The 20,130-nt window shown below is 47.9% G+C and overlaps 1 protein-coding gene across 1 annotated transcript; it reads right to left on the minus strand.

Moving 5' to 3' along the window:
- Positions 1 to 3,216: 3,216 nt before the first annotated feature.
- Positions 3,217 to 4,170, minus strand: LOC142251776 (olfactory receptor 6C1-like). The gene has a single exon (XM_075324826.1). The coding sequence runs from the start codon at positions 4,168 to 4,170 to the stop codon at positions 3,217 to 3,219; it is 954 nt and encodes a 317-aa protein (XP_075180941.1).
- Positions 4,171 to 20,130: the final 15,960 nt, after the last annotated feature.

The raw sequence follows: 20,130 nt of genomic DNA on the forward strand, positions 1-20,130 counted from the left end.
ACCTGAGGAGTGGAGATGGATGTCCGACCTATGTACCATCCGCCAAAACTTTGAGGACTCCACCAAGATGGTGAGCGGCGATGACGACATTATTAGCGTCATCATACCACTTCTCTGCCTTCTAAAATGGTCTCTGCTCAAAAAACAACCATGATGCATTGCAGACAGAGCGCGATGAGTTTGAGCAAGAAACAGTAGTGGGTGTGGGTGATAACACACAGCCCAGCCTCGTCTCATCACAACGTGCAGTGGAGGACTATGACGAGGAGGAGGATGAAGACATGTAGCAACTCTCTGGCCAAATTGAGGATATGACATGCAGTCATATCCTCGGTTCAGCGTGGCTGGCCAGAGGACAGGGTAGATGATGAGGAGGAGGAGGAGGAGGACAGCATGTTCAGTCATCGTGTTGGTCAGGATACTGAAGTGATGGCTGTTAAGAGTCTGGCACACATGGCTGACTTTATGGTAAGCTGCCTGTCTCGTGACCCTCGCGTTAAGAACATCTTGGCCGACAATCATTACTGGTTGGTAACACTGTTAGACCCACGCTAAAAGGAGAACTTTATGTCTCTTATTCCCGAGGCGGAGAGGTCAGGCAAAATGCAGCAGTTCCAGAAGGCCATAGTCACGGAAGTAGGCAAAGCATTCCCCTCACAAAACGCTAGCGGCATAGGTCAGGAATCAGTGGACAACCAAGGCGTACAGCCGAGAGGGGCACAAGTCTAATCCGCCAGAGGTAGGGGAACAGTCTTTAAGATGTGGGACAGTTTTCTCAGCCCCTCACATACCACAGCCCCTGAGGTGCGGGGTAGTGCCACAAGAAATCCTAAGTTTGCCCAGATGCTCAAGGAGTACCTTGCAGATCAAACAACTGTACTCCGACATTCCTCTGTGCCTTACAATTAATGGGTATCCAAGCTGGACACGTGGCATGAATTGGCTCTCTACATTTTGGAAGTCCTGGCCTGCCCTGCCGCTAGCGTTTTGTCAGAGCGTGTTTTTAGTGCCGCAGGTGGAATCATTACAGATAAACGCACCCGCCTGTCAACTGTAAATGCTGACAGGCTGACTCTGATCAAGATGAACAAGGGTTGGATTGGGCCAGACTTCACCACACCACCAGCAAATGAGAGCGGAATTTAAAGTTTGTAACGAGATTTTGCCATGTACCTCCACTCACCCATGGTAACACACTTCTGGACTTTGGCTAATCGCTGGACTGCTCCTCCTTCTCCTCATGCGCCATCATGATGACCGTTACAATAGTTAGGCCGTTGTTTCAGGTATACCCCAGTGGTAAATTTTTTCGCCCATTCTTTCAGAATGGGCATTACGACAGGAGACCCGCTCCTTTGCAATGGGAACAATGTTTTGAGGCCCTCATGCACATCTCTATCCAGGGACAATATGGAGCCTGACGCTGCCACCGACAGGCACACACGTGCGGTTTTTAAATGCAAGCACGGACGCAATAAGAACCTAACAGGTTTTTAGGAGCGACAATTACTGAGAAGTCTGACACTATCAGCCACTGCTGACTGACGTGTATTATTCACTAGACTTGTGCGTTATATAATAGTTTGTGAAAAACGTGCACCTGTACGCTGCCACCGACAGGCACACACGTGCGGTTTTTAAATGCAAGCACGGACGCAATAAGAACCTAACAGGTTTTTAGGAGCGACAATTACTGAGAAGTCTGACACTATCTGGACTGTTTTAGACTGTGTACACCAGCCCCAGATATGATGAAGGCTGGTATACGGTCACCACTAGGAATGGCTATATACCCTGCCTGCCTGCCTGCCTGTAAACTGCTACAATAGTCCTGACAAGGACTCTTCTGGTCACTAGCCTGTATTCCGACCTGGCTATACCCTGCCTGTATATAGCAACAATAGTCCTGAGAAGGACTCTGCTACTGTACTCCGACCTGGCTATACCCTGCCTGCCTGTATACAACTAGAATAGTCCTGAGAAGGACTTCTGGTCACACTGTTTGCAGCCCTGCTCCGGAACTAGCTATAAAGGGCCGCAAACCTTTCCCTGAAGCAGCGACCCTCTCCCTGCACTGACTGTCTGGATGGCTGTGAGCAGAGCACAGCGCGCCCGCCGGTATAAAGGCTCGGTCACGCTGTGCGGGCCGGCCAATCACTGCAATTCCACAACTAACAGGGCTGTGGCATTGCAGTGGTCTGCCAGCCAATCCCTGCATGAGGGCTGGCTCTCAAAAGAGCGCCAACATGCAGGGATGAAGACCACGAGTACAGCACGAGTATCGCGAGATTACACGGTCCCCGCCGAGTAGCCCGAGTACAGTGATACTCGTGCGAGTACCGAGTAGTAACAAGCATGCTCGCTCATCACTAGTTGGCACCAATGCTTTCCCCACAGCAGCTGGTAGGCTCTATAAATCCCTATTTTGGTTGTCAGGGATAATTTTTAAAAAACAAACAATTTAAGGCAATTAGTTCAAATCCCGACAGATACAAATCCACTGCCATGATAATATTTTGTGCCGAATCAATGTACGCTTGCAGCTTCATGCAAGATAGTGCTAAACATGAGGCAGGTAATATTTCACATTCATTGTCATATCTTTGAAAAGCTTTGAACATAGATATGTTCATGCTCTTATCAAACGCCTTGAAGGAGCGCCATGACAGTTGAAAGAATACGAAATGAAGTCTGTCCATCCATTCGACAGCCAAGAGATGCACATCCAGGCTAAATATCAGAAGCCTCGTTCTAGGCCCTAGAGGAGGTGGAAGAAGCAGAAGCAATATAAGAAGAGATAGATCCAGAGTTTTTTCCCACAAGCCTTCAAGATTTCAAATTTTGGGAAGCAGCCCCTTTACCGCCTGCCCCCGCAACCACCAGAGTAACTCAGTGCCCAGTCAGCGAGATGTAATGCCCCTTGCCATGCCTTGCTTGTCGAGGTGTTAGTGGTGAAATACACCCTGGGAGACACAGAATTTTCAAAGGAAAAGGTAATGTTGTCAGCGACATGATAGTGTAGCGCAGACACAGCTTTATTAGAGAAGTAATGGCGAATGGGCAACTCCTACTAGGGGACTGCAATGGCCATCAGGTTTTGGAAACTGTCTGTATCCACAAAGGCAGTATTTCTGTGGCCAACTATTTAGATATGATGAGTTTCAAAGTGTTCGCTTTTATCAGATGTTCATTGAATTTGTGCTGAAAATGAAAGGTTTACATTTTTTTCTCATGGGCTTGAATATTGGTTGATAGAACAAATCTCATTTTTCTGGCCACGGCGGCTTTTACGTCTTTATTCTTTAAGCTGTAGATCAGGGGGTTCAGTATCGGGACAACAGCTCCATTAAGCAAAGAGAAATATTTATTGTAACCTAAGTTTTTAGATGTAGATGGCCTCATATATTGGAAGGTGAGAGAAAAATAAAAGCAGATGACAACTGTAAGGTGAGAGGAACATGTGTAGAAGGCTTTACGTCTGCCGCTGCTAGAACGTATAGACAAGATGGTGCCAATTATAAAGATGTAGGAGATGAATATAAGGATAAAGGTGATAAAACCAATAACCAGCCCCCCTACAATATAAATGTAGAGCTGAAGAAAAGATATATCACTGCAAGTTAATTTTAGGAAAGGCATAATGTCACAGAAGAAATGGTCCATCTCGTTGGATTTAAAACACGTTACTTGAAAGATCCCCATAAAAAGTGGTAGGCCTTCAAGAAACGCACAACTCCAAGAAAAAAGGGTCAAAAGGGCACAAAGTTTCAAATTCATGATAAGATTATAATGTAAAGGTTTACAGATAGCAACATAGCGATCATAACTCATCACTGTTAAAAGCAACAGTTCAAAACATGAGACTAACATAAAGACAATAAATTGCATTCGACATTGAACAACCGAGACAATGTTATCTCCCGATATGAAAGAAGAAAAGATTTTATGGACAGTTATTGTAGAAGAAGTAATATCCAAGATAGACAAGTTGGCCAAGAAAAAGTACATGGGTGTATGGAGATGGTGATCGAGACAAATAAGAAGGAAGATGGTTAGATTTCCTCCGAGAGTGGTGAGATATATCAGGAGAACCAAGAGGAAAACAAAAGGCTCGTCTGGGATCCCGGTGATGAAGAAATAAGTTATTGTGCTCATATTCCTGTGATCCATGTAATTTATAAATTTTAAAAAATATACCGTATATAAATTTCAATATGAAATTAAAATTGATTGCAAAAACATGAATATGCCTTAAATTACCGAATGTTTTCCAATCATGCATAAATAACACATTATTTCCTTAAAATAATATTTACAAATGCAAACAATGATTGGACAGGATTTTCAGTATTATCTGCTATTTCATACACACAAAAAAGTACTAAGTAGTTACTATTCACACTGGTTACATTAAAATGTTGGCCCCCTAGTAAAACATAACACATGTAAAGAATATATCCAGCAAACTAGACGATCAAAGAGTAGAACGGCAACATGTCAGGGTTATGCTCCATGTATGGAGCATGGTAGTGAGAAAATCAGGGATTTATAAAGAAAAATAGCTGAATTTTCAGGCTTCCCCTAAGGTCAATAAAAGCCGATGGGATGAGGAACATAAAGGCGAAAGGCCCAAAGGACACATCTTATAATGGAAATGATTTCTCAATTGCCTCTTCTTATTACAAGTGTGTTCTTTATACTGATAAATATATTACATAAAGTGTTTATACAATTTGGATTCCTTATTCGCCTCAAAATAGATAACATCAGTATATAAAAAAGAAAGTAAGTATATTGTCGAAAAAAAATATATTTCATTAAATATTAATTAAAAATTGTGATAAATGGATGGTAGGTAAGTATATCAAAAATAATTACAGCGATAAAAATACAGTTATTAGTATTTTGCTAAATGTACAAAAAATAGGTTGGGTATCCTTAGCTTTTACTTACTGTAACCCCAAAATACCCTACCTTGCTACGGAAATTGGCACCCTACGTACACAAACTTTGTGGCTGCTCCACAGCAGCTAACCCTGGTAGGCCCTATAATTCCCTATCTAGGTTGTTTTTAAAGGACATAAATGCTTTAAGGCAATTAGTCCAAATCCTGATGTATGCAAATTCACTACTATAATATTTTGTGCCCAATCAATGTATGCAGCCTCACACAAGATAGTGCTCAATATGAGGCAACCAGTATTTTATATTCATATTTTTGCAAAGTGAAATAAAAGTGACTGCCTTCTTGCAGAGAAATGTTCATGCTCTTATCAAACACCTTGAAGGAGCGCCGTGAGAGTTGGAAGAATACAAATTGAAGTCTGTCCATCCATTCAAAAGGCAAGAGGTGGATGTCCATGCAAAATGTCGGGGTCAGCAAATTGGCTTATCACAAGGTCTATCAGTTCTGGAGTGGCAAACATGACAGAGGAGTCAGCTCATATGCGTCATGATAGTGAGATCACAGATATGCATGCCAGCACTGTGCTTTGAAATGTTGGAAGCAGCATACTGTCACCAGTATTATTGATGCACCCATAAAAACATTACTTAACTAGAGATGAGCGAACCTCTTCGATAAAAGTTTGCCAATTTCAAGTTCGGCTTATGCCCAAATGTCGTCAAAGTTGGGTTTTGTTCGATCACTAATCGTGTTTTCCAAAAATGTTTTCCTAATAACATGATATGCGTTTGGATAGGATTATGGTACGTGTTCCAAATTAGGCAGTGAAGCACATTTCTAGGTATTGTTATTTAGTAGTGTCTGCTTCAAATTTGATAGTGAACCAGTTGAAAAGGTCTTAGAACCTTTCATTGCCTGCTCAAAAATAGGCAGTCAACCACATTTTTAGGTATTGTTATTTAGTAGTGCCTGCTGTAAATTTGCTAGTGAACTAGCAAAATAGATCTTTGAACTTTTGAGTGCCTGCTACAAATTACATATTGACACACATTTCTAGGTAATGCTAGTTAGTAGTGACTGCTGTAAATTTGTTAGTGAACTAGCAAAATAGGTCTTGGCACTTTTCATTGCCTGCTCAAAATTGCGCCGTCATCCACATTTTTAGGTATTGTTAGTTAGTAGTGCCTGCTGTAGATCTGTTAGTGAACCACCTAAAAAGGTCTTGGCACTTTTCATTTCCTGCTCAAAATTACGCAGTCAACCATATTTCTAGGTATTGTTAGTTAGTACTTCCTGCTGTAAATTTCCTATTCAACTAGCTAAGAAATTATGCAGTCAACCAAGTTTCTAGTTTTTGTTACTTTTTAGTGCATTCACAGTATTGCCAACTCAGGCAGGAAATAAATAATTTATCTTTCGTGTAAGGTGTCTGACCGGAGTGGGCGTTGGGTTTTGAAACATCTGTTTAAAAGAGGAAGAGTACATCGACCATGAGTGGCTAATCACAACGAGGTTGTGGTGGAAGGGTGAATAGGTGGGGTGTTGGAGGTGTATGTGTGGGAAATTCTGTTAGTCAAAGCTCTACTGTGCAAACACTGGTTCATCCTTTCCAAAGTGAAATGAGAACAACTTCCATTGCTGAACAGCCTACTTCCCTTGATTTCTTTGACATTGCATCAAGTGTTCTCTCCTCCTGTTCCTGCACCTCAACATCCCACACAGTTCATTCCTCAGAGATGCCACGCCAATTACACTTGTCTCCACCTTCGTCACATATCTACAACTGGCAAACAGACTGTGGGGAACCACACATGAGCGAGTCTGCAGAGCTGTTCACACATTCTATCCCATGGGCATCAGATGTCTGCGCCAAAGATTCCCAGACTCAAGAGGAGGAAAGCATCTGCACTGATGCCCAAAATCTTTGTGAGTTGGATCCTGGCCCGGACAAAGTAAGGTCCAAGCAAGATCCCAACCCTCATCAACTATTCAAAGAAGAAGAAAAAAATCCACGGTATAAAGGGCGCTGCTCACAAGGGAGATAGGAGATAAATAGTGAAGATTTATTTGAGCTACAACGCGTTTCAGGGATACAATAAAGCAATAATAATTTCCCCCTTCCTCAGGTAGCATAAAGATAAAAGTGTTGCAGACACATATATATATATATATACAATGAAAGGATAAGATAATGCACAGACCATCCCTCAGTGTTGGTCCCAATTAAGAATTGATTACCCCATATGTAATTAACCCTCAGATCTCCAAAAAACAATCTGGGGTGTCGGAACTGGATTATTATGGAATGAATCATTGGGGTTGGGGGTTATATTAATTCAATTAGAATAAATGTGCATAAGAGTTATGACATAAAAATTGAAATAAGATTAAGGATGATGTTGGTATTTCCCAATTATTAATATTATCTAGAGCTATACCCTGGGAGTGTAAATTATATTTTGAAAGAACCAGGAAATAGCAAACTGCAAAGTAATAAAATATATATAGTATAAGTACATACAGGAAATGTATGGATAATTAGAGATGAATCAATCCTAAAAAAGTTGTTAATTTGTTGGGTTTTTTTGGGGGGTTTTTTTTGTTTTTTTTTTATTTAATATAAAATTGTGTGATGAAATTTTGATGTGAATGAAGATAAATTACTGATATAAATTATAAAAAAACATATAGATTTACATAAATATTACATAGAAATTACATATAAAACAGATTAAATTAGTTGGACTAGATTATGGTTTAGCTCTCGATTGGTAAGAATAATAAGGCTAAAAAAATTGCAGTGAAATTATTCAGTGATATATAAAATCATGGGAACCTTAATTGGCACTTCAATCAATAATATTAAAAGTATATAAAAATATTAGCAAATAATGATTCCCAAGGCCAATTATCAATCAATGTTTAAATAGAAGTCCATAGGGGTTATTATATAAAACTGATCTTAAATCCTTGATTATTTACTACTTTCTGTTAATATTTTATTGAATTGTTCCCACAAATTTACTTTAGTTAGTGATGGGATACTTTACACATATCTACCCAGCCGGAAGATCAATCTTTATTTTACCCACTCTGTCATGATGTTCAAACCCTCAATTAATAATTGGGAAATACCAACATCATCCTTAATCTTATTTCAATTTTTATGTCATAACTCTTATGCACATTTATTCTAATTGAATTAATATAACCCCCGACCCCAATGATTCATCCCATAATAATCCAGTTCCGACACCCCAGATTGTTTTTTGGAGATCTGAGGGTTAATTACATATGGGGTAATCAATTCTTAATTGGGACCAACACTGAGGGAGGGTCTGTGCATTATCTTATCCTTTCATTGTATATATATATGTGTCTGCTACACTTTTATCTTTATGCTACCTGAGGAAGGGGGAAATTATTATTGTTTTATTGTATCCCTGAAACGCGTTGTAGCTCAAATAAATCTTCACTATTTATCTCCTATCTCCCTTGTGAGCAGCGCCCTTTATACCGTGGATTTTTTTCTTCTTCTTTGAATACCTTATCTCTCCTTTGGGAGTCCACGGGGTGCCGCAGCTCCAGCCTTAAGGCCCCGTCACACTAAGCAACATCGCTAGCAACATCGCTGTTAACGAACAACTTTTGTGACGTTGCTAGCGATGTTGCTGTGTGTGACATCCAGCAACAACCTGGCCCCTGCTGTGAGGTCGTTGGTTGTTGCTGAATGTCCTGGACCATTTTTTAGTTGTTGCTGTCCCGCTGTGAAGCACAGATCGCTGTGTGTGACAGCGAGACAGCAACAACTAAATGTGCAGGCAGCAGGAGCCGGCTTCTGCGGAGGCTGGTAACCACAGTAAACATCGGGTAACCAAGAAGCCCTGTCCTTGGTTACCCGATATTTACCTTTGTTACCAGCCTCCGCCGCTCTCACTGTCAGTGCCGGCTCCTGCTCTGTGCACATGTAGCTGCAGGACACATCGGGTTAATTAACCCGATGTGTGCTGTAGCTAGGAGAGCAGGGAGCCAGCGCTAAGCATTGTGCGCTGCTCCCTGCTCTGTGCACATTTAGCTGCAGTACACATCGGGTAATTAACCCGATGTGTGCTGTAACTAGGAGAGCAGGGAGCCAGCGCTCAGTGTGCGCTGCTCCCTGCTCTCTGCACGTGTAGCTCCGTGCGCTGGTAACCAAGGTAAATATCGGGTTGGTTACCCGATATTTACCTTAGTTACCAAGCGCAGCATCTTCCACGCGGCGCTGGGGGCTGGTCACTGGTTGCTGGTGAGCTCACCAGCAACTCGTGTAGCGACGCTCCAGCGATCCCTGCCAGGTCAGGTTGCTGGTGGGATCGCTGGAGCGTCGCAGTGTGACATCTCACCAGCAACCTCCTAGCAACTTACCAGCGATCCCTATCGTTGGGATCGCTGGTAAGTTGCTTAGTGTGACTGGACCTTTACCTGCGATCCCTATCAGGTCGCATCGTTTTCGGGATCGCTGGTAAGTTGCTTAGTGTGACTGGGCCTTTAGGAGATCTAATTATATTGACTCAAACATCAGATTAGCCTGGCTCTGTGGGAACGGAATTCCTCTTATCTGATCCAGGAGTGAGACGCTGACCCAAACAGGAGGATTGCAGGAGCTCTGAGCACCAGCAGCAGTGAAATGTAAGGCTGCTGTGTGATCATCCTCAGCAGGATCTGTGTCGGCCAGCCAATGGGTAACCTGGATCTCTCTGTCAGTGCTAACAGACAGTGTTGTACCTGGAGTACAACACTCATAGGTGAGTGGAATTGTTTCATTATTCACCACATAAAGTTTACTCTTACACACAGGAGCGCTCTCTTCTCTCTTTTTTTCTTTCAACCCTCATCAACTGACAGTAACCCCCGGGGGAAGAGGTGATGATGATGAGACTCAGATACCTGATGCACCCATGTACTGTCCTATGATGTCAGATCAGGAAGAGGAGGAGTGGGACAACATAGAACATGCTAATGATGTTCTAGATCCCACTTGGTATGAACCCAGAGGCATGCAGCTGAGTAGCTCAGCAGATGAGGAAGAGGAGGAAGAAGACGAGAATGTTACATTAACAATTCCTACAGAAATACATAGTGATGAATAGAGTTGAGCGCGGTTCGAGGTTCTCCAGTTCGCGGCTCAAGTGATTTTGGGGGCTGTTCTAGATCGAACTAGAACTCGAGCTTTTTGCTAAAGCTCGATAGTTCTAGATACGTTCGAGAATGGTTCTAGCAGCAAAAAGACCAGCTAATTACTAGCTGGCTTTCCTCTGTAATAGTGTAAGTCACTCTGTGACTCACACTATTATGAAATTTCAGTGTATAGTGTGCGGGAACAGCGCATTCAGATCACTGCTGTATGGATAATGGCGATCGCAATTTTTTTTTTTTTTCTTGTCTTCCTTCCCTAAGCGCGCGCGTGTAGTGGGGCGGGCCAGCATGTCAGCCAATCCCAGACACACACACAGCTAAGTGGACTTTTAGCCAGAGAAGCAACGACATGTGTGATAGGATGTCCATGTCACATGTCCCTGCAGTATAAAAACGGACATTTTCCTCCAGCACGCCATTATCTGCCTTCTGCGTCCTTGGTGTCAATCACCGCTGGCGCAGCTCCTATCTCCGATACTGCTGTGTACCCTCCATACGCAGCGCTATACAGAATAGGGATAGAAGTTTCTATCAGTCCTTTTAAGGGCTAATACCGGCAGGGTCAGAGCCATAGGTGACAGGTCCGTGAAAACAGAGTTTAACAGCTACACAAGATGACAGCGTCTGTGTAGCTAAGGTCAGGGATTTCCTCGCTGCATTTCCCCATTAGGAGGGATAGAAAGGCAGGCTTCCATTCCTCTACCCAGACCCACAACCCTGCCACTGTACCCTCCTGTCCTTTGCACACTCAAACTCATTGTTACTAAGCCATTATACTAGCAAATACTGAGGAAACTTAGTGGCATCCTAAACGTGGCTGTTGGACTTCTGTATTGTCCCACTAGTGCAAAGATATTTGCAGCACCTCTGCCTGCATTGCACACTCAAACTCATTGTTACTAAGCCATTCTACTAGCAAACACTGAGTGAACTTAGTGGCATCCTAGAAGTGGCTGTTGGAGTTCCATTATTGTCCCACTGGTGCCAAGCTATTTCTAGCACCTGTGCAGGACACCCTCATGCACATTTTGCTATGCTAATTTTATAGCAAACTCAGGGAATTCCTTGCTGCATTTGATCATTCGGAGGGATATCTGTTCATAGACAGCATCTCTTTGTCCACACCCGAAGAGCAATTTCTCCTCCACGTGTAAGTCTGGAGAGCCAGCTAGTGCGCATGCGTGTGCCGATTTACCCCAGCCGCAGCCTAACTACAGTGTTTCGCCTAGTGAGTATGCTCAGCCTGACTGTGCCATTCCTGAGGCTAAGTCTTCATTTCGGGATACAGCGCATGCTCCCACACTTAGTGTGAAAAGTCTCTTTGCACAGGTACTTGCACTCCGTGCCGGGTCTAAGTCCTGTGTTGTGCCTAGACACCATGCTAAGGCTGATAGTCTTTTTTCAGAGACTGTATTTCATGCAACTGACCATGCTCAGGCACTTACTGCATCAGAGACTAGGTCCGGTAATGAACTCTTTGGCCCTGCCCCTGATGTGGGGGGCCCATATAGACCACAGGGCATCAGGTGTCCTGACGATGTGGCCAGGCCACTCCCAATTGGCTTGCAGAGGCCCGCCCCTATGACTTGTCACCTCATTATTGATGGTCAGACGATGACTGGTGAGGTATTTGTGTCATGGCAGCCATGAGGTCATTATTGAAGTTGCGGTTCCAAATAGGACGCTAGTTATGCCACTCATGACGTGTCACTCTGCTTTTGTCTCCAGGAGGTGCATTGTGGTCCACCCTGGTTTGGGGCGGAACCAGGTTATAAAACGGGCTGGAGCCAACAAGGAGGTGCGCAGTCTTCTATTATGCTCCGAAAGAGCACACCTCCATGTGTTGAACCCATTGCGTCTTTAGGCCAGAGGTAGGCAGGGATAGGGCGTCGATGCAGGCCGCCACCACAGTTGGTAACGCAGAACGGTTAAGACCAGCTCCTGTCCTACCAGTCCTGCTTGTGCAGCCCAGTGGCATTAACAGGCCTGCTGCTGCTGATGCGCCTGCTGTCCACAGGTGTGGCCCCAATGCACACGGTCAGCGTACTGAATGGACCCTGTGATGTTAACAGGGAGTTCCTGGGCTGGGTGGGCGTGTAGACCCTGTGACGCTAACAGGGCTCCCAGTCTCCAGATCCGAGTGGCGTCTAACTCGGTTCAGGCAACTATTAGTTTCATAGCCACACAGATCTGTATCCTCCACCGAACCTTCCAGTTGCCAACCTCTCCTTTTCCATCTGGGAGCACGGTGGACACTGACTGCTGATGGGGATATATACCTTTCTCTTTCTTTTCTTATTAATTTTCGTTATATAGCGGTAACATAGTATATACCACCTTATCCAAATCTGCCAGTCCCACCGTAACAGATGGTGTTTCTTCATCAAATGTTACTTTTGCTTAACCACCAAACCCACGGACAAAAACTTTTTTCCCCTTTCCAACACAACTGTTCCCCTTTCCACCAGCATCTGTCCTTTTTCAACTCATTTGGTATATGACCAAAAGTGCAACTCTGCAGGGACACCGTACTCAATGCCATCTCAGCACAGCAGCCAGCCCTCGGTCCCTCAGATGTGGACAAGTAAAAGACCATTTCCTCCTATCCATGACAAAGCGCTGAGATTCACTCTGTGCAGCACTGGTGTTTACTGGAAAAGCAGATCTAAGAATCCGTACCACCTTCTGCAGATACTCCTGTATACGTGCGTCTATTTCTATGGCAGGAATTATTTCGCCAAATTTTATCTTGTACCGGGGATCTAACAGTGTGGCAACCCAGTAGTTAGCATTACTTCGAATTCGTACAATCCGAGGGTCATGTTGTAGGTAGTGCAGCAAGAAGGCGCTCATGTGTCTTGTGCATCCAGGAGGACCAAGTCCTTGGTGTGTTGGTGGCAGAGAGGTGAGAATCGTGCCTCCGTCCTCTGCCCTCTCCCCCCAACCTCGCACAACTGAAATGTGAGCAAGCTCTCACTCATCTGCTGAGTCTTCCATGCCCATCGCCAGTGCGTCCTCCATTTCTTCATGGGCTCCTGCACCTTCTGTGGCGCCCCAGGACCTGGTCGCCACAACAGCATTGCCCTTCCAAAGGGTTAATGCTGAGCCTGGAGGTAATTGGGAGGTCCATTGGCCAGCAAGTTTAACATCCAACGCAGTTCTCCCTCCGGCCAGCAGGGGGAGCTCTGAACCTGGAATTCCAGGGAGCATTCCTCAAGTCTGACCTGAGGGAGGAAGTAGTGGTCAGTCTGGAGAGAAGTGATAGCAAGCAGACGCAGAGTGTGCTGTCCTGTGGATCTGGGCCTAGAGCTGGAGCAGCTTGGCCCAGGGACGCAGGAGTAGCAGAGAGGCAGAGAAGAGACTCGGACATCGGAGTCTGTGGCCACCAGGGCTTAAAATATTCCCTGGTAGCCGAATCCAAAGGGCAGGAGAGCTGCAAGCACCTGGCCCATAAACAGCCCGAAGGTACAGCTGCAGCATCAGGGCCCGGTGAGGACTCCAGCAGAGAAGCACCAGAGAGGGCCTGCGCAGCCTACCACAGAGGGAAAGGGACGTACCACCGGTCCCAGCAGCAAGAGGGCCATTGCTAGATCCATAGAGCAGGGTCCTATCATAGTAAAGAAAAGAACAGGAGTAGGCCTTATACTCAGCTGGCCAGAAAGATCACACCAAGTACTTCCAGGCCGACCGGATCCCCTTTACCACCTGTGACGATCTCCCAGGACTGGACTGTTCTTAAAGTAAAAGAGGAGAAGGTAAAGAGACTGTTGCTTGTGCCTGGTTCTTTCATTGCCGGTCGGCCCTGCACCGTGTTATCCACACAACACCATAGACTTTCACGAGCACCAACTGTGCCCCGGGGCACCGCTCCACCTGTGGGAAGCAGTACCACCATTGCTGCCATTACATCACCCCGGAGGCCTCATACAGCAGTGGCGGCTTAATAGCCGCATACCACAGGTGGCGTCACGAACACAAACTTTAATTCATCAGCCATATTTAACTGATACACACCAGGGCCACGGAGTCGGGCCCCGCCACCACTGACTACCTCCGGACTAGTCCGGCCCGGCACCGAGTGCCCCATAGCCCTGGGGTGGACGAGTCACTTTTGGCGTCACGAACAGGATTTCGTGCCCGGTCCCACCGGGTACTGTGCGCCTGCAGCAACTGTGCTTAAAAGACTGTGTTACTGTTTGCAAACTGCCGCCGCCATTGGCCTCGCTGAGCGCAAGAAGAAGGGGGGCGTGCCTGACAAAGATCGCGAAGGGAGCGCGCCATCAGAGCAGAACGCCGTTAACCCCACGCTACCCGGAAGAGATTGTAAAAAGAAAGCGGAGCCTGGTAAGGTTCACTAAGGGGGAGGAAGATGTCCGACACCGAGGGAGAGCCGGTGGCTGTAGTAGTTCAAGACGCAGCACGCCGGCCGATGTAATTCCAGTCGCCGTCGCCCCGGCCCCCGCTGTAGCGCCGGTAATGCCGATCACAATGCCGTACATCCCGGGAGCAGAATGGCTGCCGCAGTACTCCGGGGAATCCCATACCCTGAGCGACTTCAGAGAAAGGCTGCACAGCTTGTTCATAGTGTATCCGCTGACTGAGACCCAGAAGGTGGGCATATTAATGGGGCAGCTAGCCGGCGCTGCCCAGCGTGAAGTGAAGTCCTGGCCTGATACAGATAAAGGGACAGCAACCCAGATACTGGCCAAGTTAAAGAGTACTTTTGACACCCGCACCGCAGCAGAAATAAAGATGAGATTCTTTGGGTGCAAACAACGGGCCACAGACAGCATAAGGGACTATGCCTTAAACTTGCAGGAGGCCCTGAAAGCAGTTAAACAGGTGGACCCAGAGAGTGTACGTGAAGAAGACAAACTCCTAACTGAGCAGTTCATAGAGGGGCTCCTGTCAGACGCCCACAGGACCCAGCTGCGTATCATGGTCCTGCAGAACCCTGCTCTGGACTTTGCAAAGTTTAAGGACCAGGCCATCCGGGTACTGAGAGAATCTACACCGAATAACCCAGTACCCCTACGGCCTCTTGATATCACGTACCCAGGGGTGGTGCCTGCAACACGAGCCGCTGCAGGGGCTGAGGCGCAGTCCCTGGATAAGGATCCCACTGCAGAGCTCAGACAGCAGGTCCAGGAGCTGACCAAGACTGTAGCTGCCCTTGCCAGGACCGTGCAGTCTCTACAAGTGACCCCATCGCCTGCAAGAATCGAGTTGGCCTCCAGCCCAGATGACGTCCCATGGATGCGACAGAGGAGGATTCCGCCGACCCGAGGAAAAGATACAGACCGGTATGATTCAACGGGACAACCGATCTGCCGCCGCTGCAGTCAGGCGGGCCACATTGCAAGACACTGTCCTTTAAATGGGCCGAGCCTGGGGCCAGGAGCCAACCCCCAGGTGTAAGGAAGCCCGGCTCAACCCCCAGTCGCAGCAAGTATGTGGGAGGACGACCGGTCCTTCCTATTGTGCTGGATGGGATCCCTTTGAATGCCCTCCTGGATACGGGGTCCCAGGTAACAACCATCCCTTATAAACTGTACAAAAGATATTGGGCTGATTCAGACATTGACCATGGCCCAGATGATGATTTAACAATTGTGGCCAGTAATGGTCAGCCCTTACCTCAAATTGGGTATAAAGAAGTAACCATTAAAGTGGGGCGGGTAGAATTGCCATGTCAGGGGATGATAATTGTAGATATTGATCGCAAAGAATCTTACCCACTGCTAACCATTGGTACAAATGTGATAGAAAATTGTATTGCCGAAGTGATAATTTTGTTGCAACAGGCGTCTGAAACTGCCAGCTCCGGGCAGCAGCGTGCCCTACAGAGGGAGATCAGAGCCCTGATGAGGAGGCAGCAGGTAAAGCTGGCCGGAGGAGAAATTGGCAGTGTGAGGGTACGTGACCCCCTCCCCATTGCAATACCCCCAAGAAGTGAAATGTTGATATGGTGTCGGGCAGCAATAGGCCTCAAGGGTCAGGATTACCATGCCTTGGTAGAACCGGTGTATTCAGACAGTAGGCCTGGAGTCCTGATAGCCAGAGGGGTAGCAGACGTCCGCAAGGGGAGAGTGCCCGTCCGTGTCCTGAATTGTGGGGAGGAGGAAGCCAAATTGCCCCGGTACGCCACTGTAGCAAAACTGTACACTGTCAGTAACAATACCATCAAAGCAGTGGAACCCTTGATCCCGTCCAACCAGGCGGAAGACAATGGCTCCAAGGGGCAGCTGGAAGACTGGTGCCAAAAATTACATGTGGGCACCGACTCCACCCCCTCACACCAAAAGCATGGGGTTTACCGGGTGGTACAGGAGTACGAGCGGGTCTTCAGCAAACACCCCCTAGATTTTGGACAGGTAAAAGGGGTTAAACATCAAATCCCCACGGGTGATCATCATCCCATTAAAGAGAGATACCGCCCTGTACCCCCAGCACAGTATCAGCGTGCCAAAGAAATGTTACGGGAAATGAAGGAGGCTGGGGTTATCAGAGATAGTTGTAGCCCCTGGGCCGCTCCACTAGTGCTCGTAAAGAAAAAAGATGGTACAATGAGAATGTGCGTAGATTACAGACAAATTAACCGCATTACACATAAAGATGCTTATCCACTACCCAGAATAGAGGAGTCACTAACAGCCTTAAAGTCAGCTAACTATTTCTCCACCTTGGATCTCACCAGTGGGTGTTACATCTCGTGGCTCTCCTGAGGCAAGGACTGAGGCAGTCTCCCATTCCTTGCCTGCCACGAGCACTCCTGCTCAGCAGCGCCGAAGGTCTGCCAGACTGCGCAGTGTGCAGGAGATACCTTCTCAGAGAGGCAGCAGAAGGGTGACACCTAGTGGTTCTCCTGTTACAAGGAGTGAAGCGGTCTCCCATTCCTGGCCTGCCGCAGACTCTCCTGCTCAGCGGCCCCGAAGGTCTGCGAGGCTGCGCAATGTGCAGAGGTTTACTGCTCAGGGAAGCAGTGAGATTCCCGTTATCTCTGCACATTGTGAGACCGAGGATCCCGCCTCTATTTCCCAGAGGCAGGAGGGTGAGCATGTGCAATGCGTGGTGGGTCCTGATTCGCTCACTGACGTCACACGGCTTGATGACAAGGCTGCTGACGTGGTGAATCCTGACTGGCCAGGCTGGGACGTCGTGGACCCTGATTGGGTCAAGTCCGTCATCTCCGCCTCGCGCCCGCCCTCGGGTGGAGCTGCACCTCCTTAAAAGCTCCCCCTGCCATCATGGCGGCGCGCGACCGTCCTTCTATGTTTGGATGTCTGGCAGCGTGCTGCCACGCCACTGCTCAGGCATTACTGACTCTTGTGGGCTTGGCCCTTGCTGCTCCGGCAGTACCTCGTTTGCAGGCCGTGTTCCTGCCTTGCTGCTCCGGCAGTATCCCCTTCAACAGGCCGTGTTCCTGTCCCAGGTGAGCTCCTCGAGTCTCCACCGGACTCACCTGGTTATTGAAAGCACACGTGCGTGGGCACCTCTGTGCTACCCTCGTGCCATATTCTCGTGACTTCCACTGGCACACGTGCGTGGGCACCTCTGTGCTTCCCCGTGCAACAGGTACACCGAGCCGTGAGATCCCTGCCATACAACCCACACGGGTTAGGGCAGATCGGTGTACATAGATCGTCTGTGACATTCCAGACGATCGCTGGCAGCAACCCGCTCACTCTTCACCCACCATAGCGGCGGTCCCTTACACCGCACAGTGGACCTTGACCGGCGGAAGCTGTCCATTTCCCATCTTAGCACGCTTCCCCGGGTCCCCCTCGTAACATTACGGTCGCGCCTAAGGTCTGGCTATGGCTGAAGAGCAGCAGCAGTTGCTGCGTTATGTGCAGCAGTTGGAGTCACGATTGGCAGCAGTGGAGCAGTCTTCCTCCGATAAGACTACTCTGACGACAGTCGCCACCCAGGCGGCTACCCAGGCTGTGCTATTGGGCGGAAGGTCTCCTCGCCTTGCGCTTCCAGAGCGCTTTAGCGGCAACAGCTCTGAGTGCCGTGGTTTTATAAACCAGGTTACCACCTACTTAGAGCTGTCCGCGACTCTTTACGCTACCGAGAAGGCGAGGGTAGCCTTCGTCCAGTCCCTGCTCACAGGGAGAGCGCTGAAGTGGTCCACGCCGTTGTGGGAGCGCGGAGATCGTGTGGTGAATAACTTACCAGCTTATCTTGGGGCCATGAGAATGGTGTTCCTCGGGCCTCAAGTCACCCACGACTCCGCACTGCGCCTCCTACGACTTCGGCAAGGGTCCGCTTCAGTCGGGGACTTTGCGGTACACTTTAGGACACTTGCCGCAGAGCTAGACTGGCCGGATAAGGTCCTTGTCCCTGTGTTTTGGGAGGGCTTGGCAGGGTTTGTCAAAGACGCACTGGCCACGCGTGAGGTGCCTGCCACTTTAGAGTCCTTGATTCAGGTTGCCTCTCGCATAGGCATCCGCCAGGCGGAGCGAAGGCTCGAGGTCTCTTCAGCACCCACGTCTTCTCGGCCTAAAAAGCGTCTGCCTCCCGTCTTCCATCAGACAGGTCTCCCAGCCAGTCCTGTAGGCAACTCCGTGGAGTCAATGGAGGTGTCCAAGGTGGTCTCCTCTGCCCCAGGTTCTCGGTCTTGTGTCATCTGCTTTTCCTGTGGGCAGAGGGGACACATAGCTACCCGATGTCCCAAAACCGTCGGGAAAAGACAGCGTCTAGTTTCTATCAGAGGGGGGACTCTAGACGCTACCTCTCCCTCTAGGTTGACTATCAGCGCCCAGTTGCAGTTCGGCACTACTCTCTTCTCTGCCCTGGCTTGCTTGGACTCAGGCGCTGAAGGCAATTTCATCTCGACCTCCCTGACAACCCGATACTCAGTTCCCCTGGTTCTGTTGCCCAAGCCACTCATGGTTCGGGTAGTCGACGGGTCCATACTACTCGATCCTATCACCCAGATCACCATCCCTCTCAGGATGGATGTACCACCGGGACACCATGAGCAGGTGTCCTTCCTGGTGCTTCCAGGGGGGACGGATGAGATCCTACTGGGCCTTCCCTGGTTGAGACAGCATGCTCCTATACTCAACTGGGCAACAGGGGAGATCTCATCCTGGGCAGGATCCTGTAGAGAGCACCTCGTGACTACCGAACCACCCGCTACCATTAGGTCGGTAGGGTCCTCAGGGAATACAGAGGGGCCGGGTTTACCGACACCTTATGAGGCCTACAGGGATGTCTTTTCAAAAAGGGCGGCAGATACTCTTCCTCCCCACCGGCCATATGATTGCCGAATAGACCTGAAGCCAGGCTCCGAGCCCCCTAGGGGCAGAGTGTATCCACTCTCTGCGCCAGAGACGGAGGCTATGTCCAAATATATTCAGGACAGCCTGGCGAAGGGGTTCATTCGCAAGTCTATTTCACCGGCTGGTGCAGGGTTCTTTTTTGTGCAGAAGAAGGAAGGGGATCTGCGCCCCTGTATCGATTACAGGGGATTAAATGCAATCACGATCAAGAACAAATACCCTTTGCCCCTCATTACTGAGCTATTTGATCGATTCCGCGGGGCAAAGGTCTTCACAAAGCTGGATCTACGCGGGGCGTATAATCTAGTGCGAGTCCGAAAGGGCGATGAGTGGAAGACCGCCTTTAACACCAGGGACGGTCACTACGAGTATCTAGTAATGCCCTTCGGACTCTGCAATGCCCCCGCCGTATTTCAAGACTTTGTGAATGACATTTTCCGGGATTTGTATCTTTCCGTGGTTGCACACCTGGATGACATTCTTATCTTCTCCCCCGATCTTACCACCCATCGGAGGGATGTCATCCGAGTACTTAAGAGGCTCCGTACCCATTCGCTATATGCTAAGCTGGAAAAGTGCGTTTTTGAACGGGAATCCTTGCCGTTCCTGGGGTACATCGTGTCCAGTCAGGGGTTAGCAATGGATCCGGGGAAGTTGGAGACAGTGATGAACTGGCCTGAGCCCCGCTCGCTGAAGGCGATCCAGCGATTCTTGGGGTTTATCAATTATTATCGCCAGTTCATTCCCAACTTCTCGACG

The sequence above is a fragment of the Anomaloglossus baeobatrachus genome, chromosome 9, assembly GCF_048569485.1.
Source record: "Anomaloglossus baeobatrachus isolate aAnoBae1 chromosome 9, aAnoBae1.hap1, whole genome shotgun sequence".
Lineage (NCBI taxonomy): Eukaryota > Metazoa > Chordata > Amphibia > Anura > Aromobatidae > Anomaloglossus > Anomaloglossus baeobatrachus.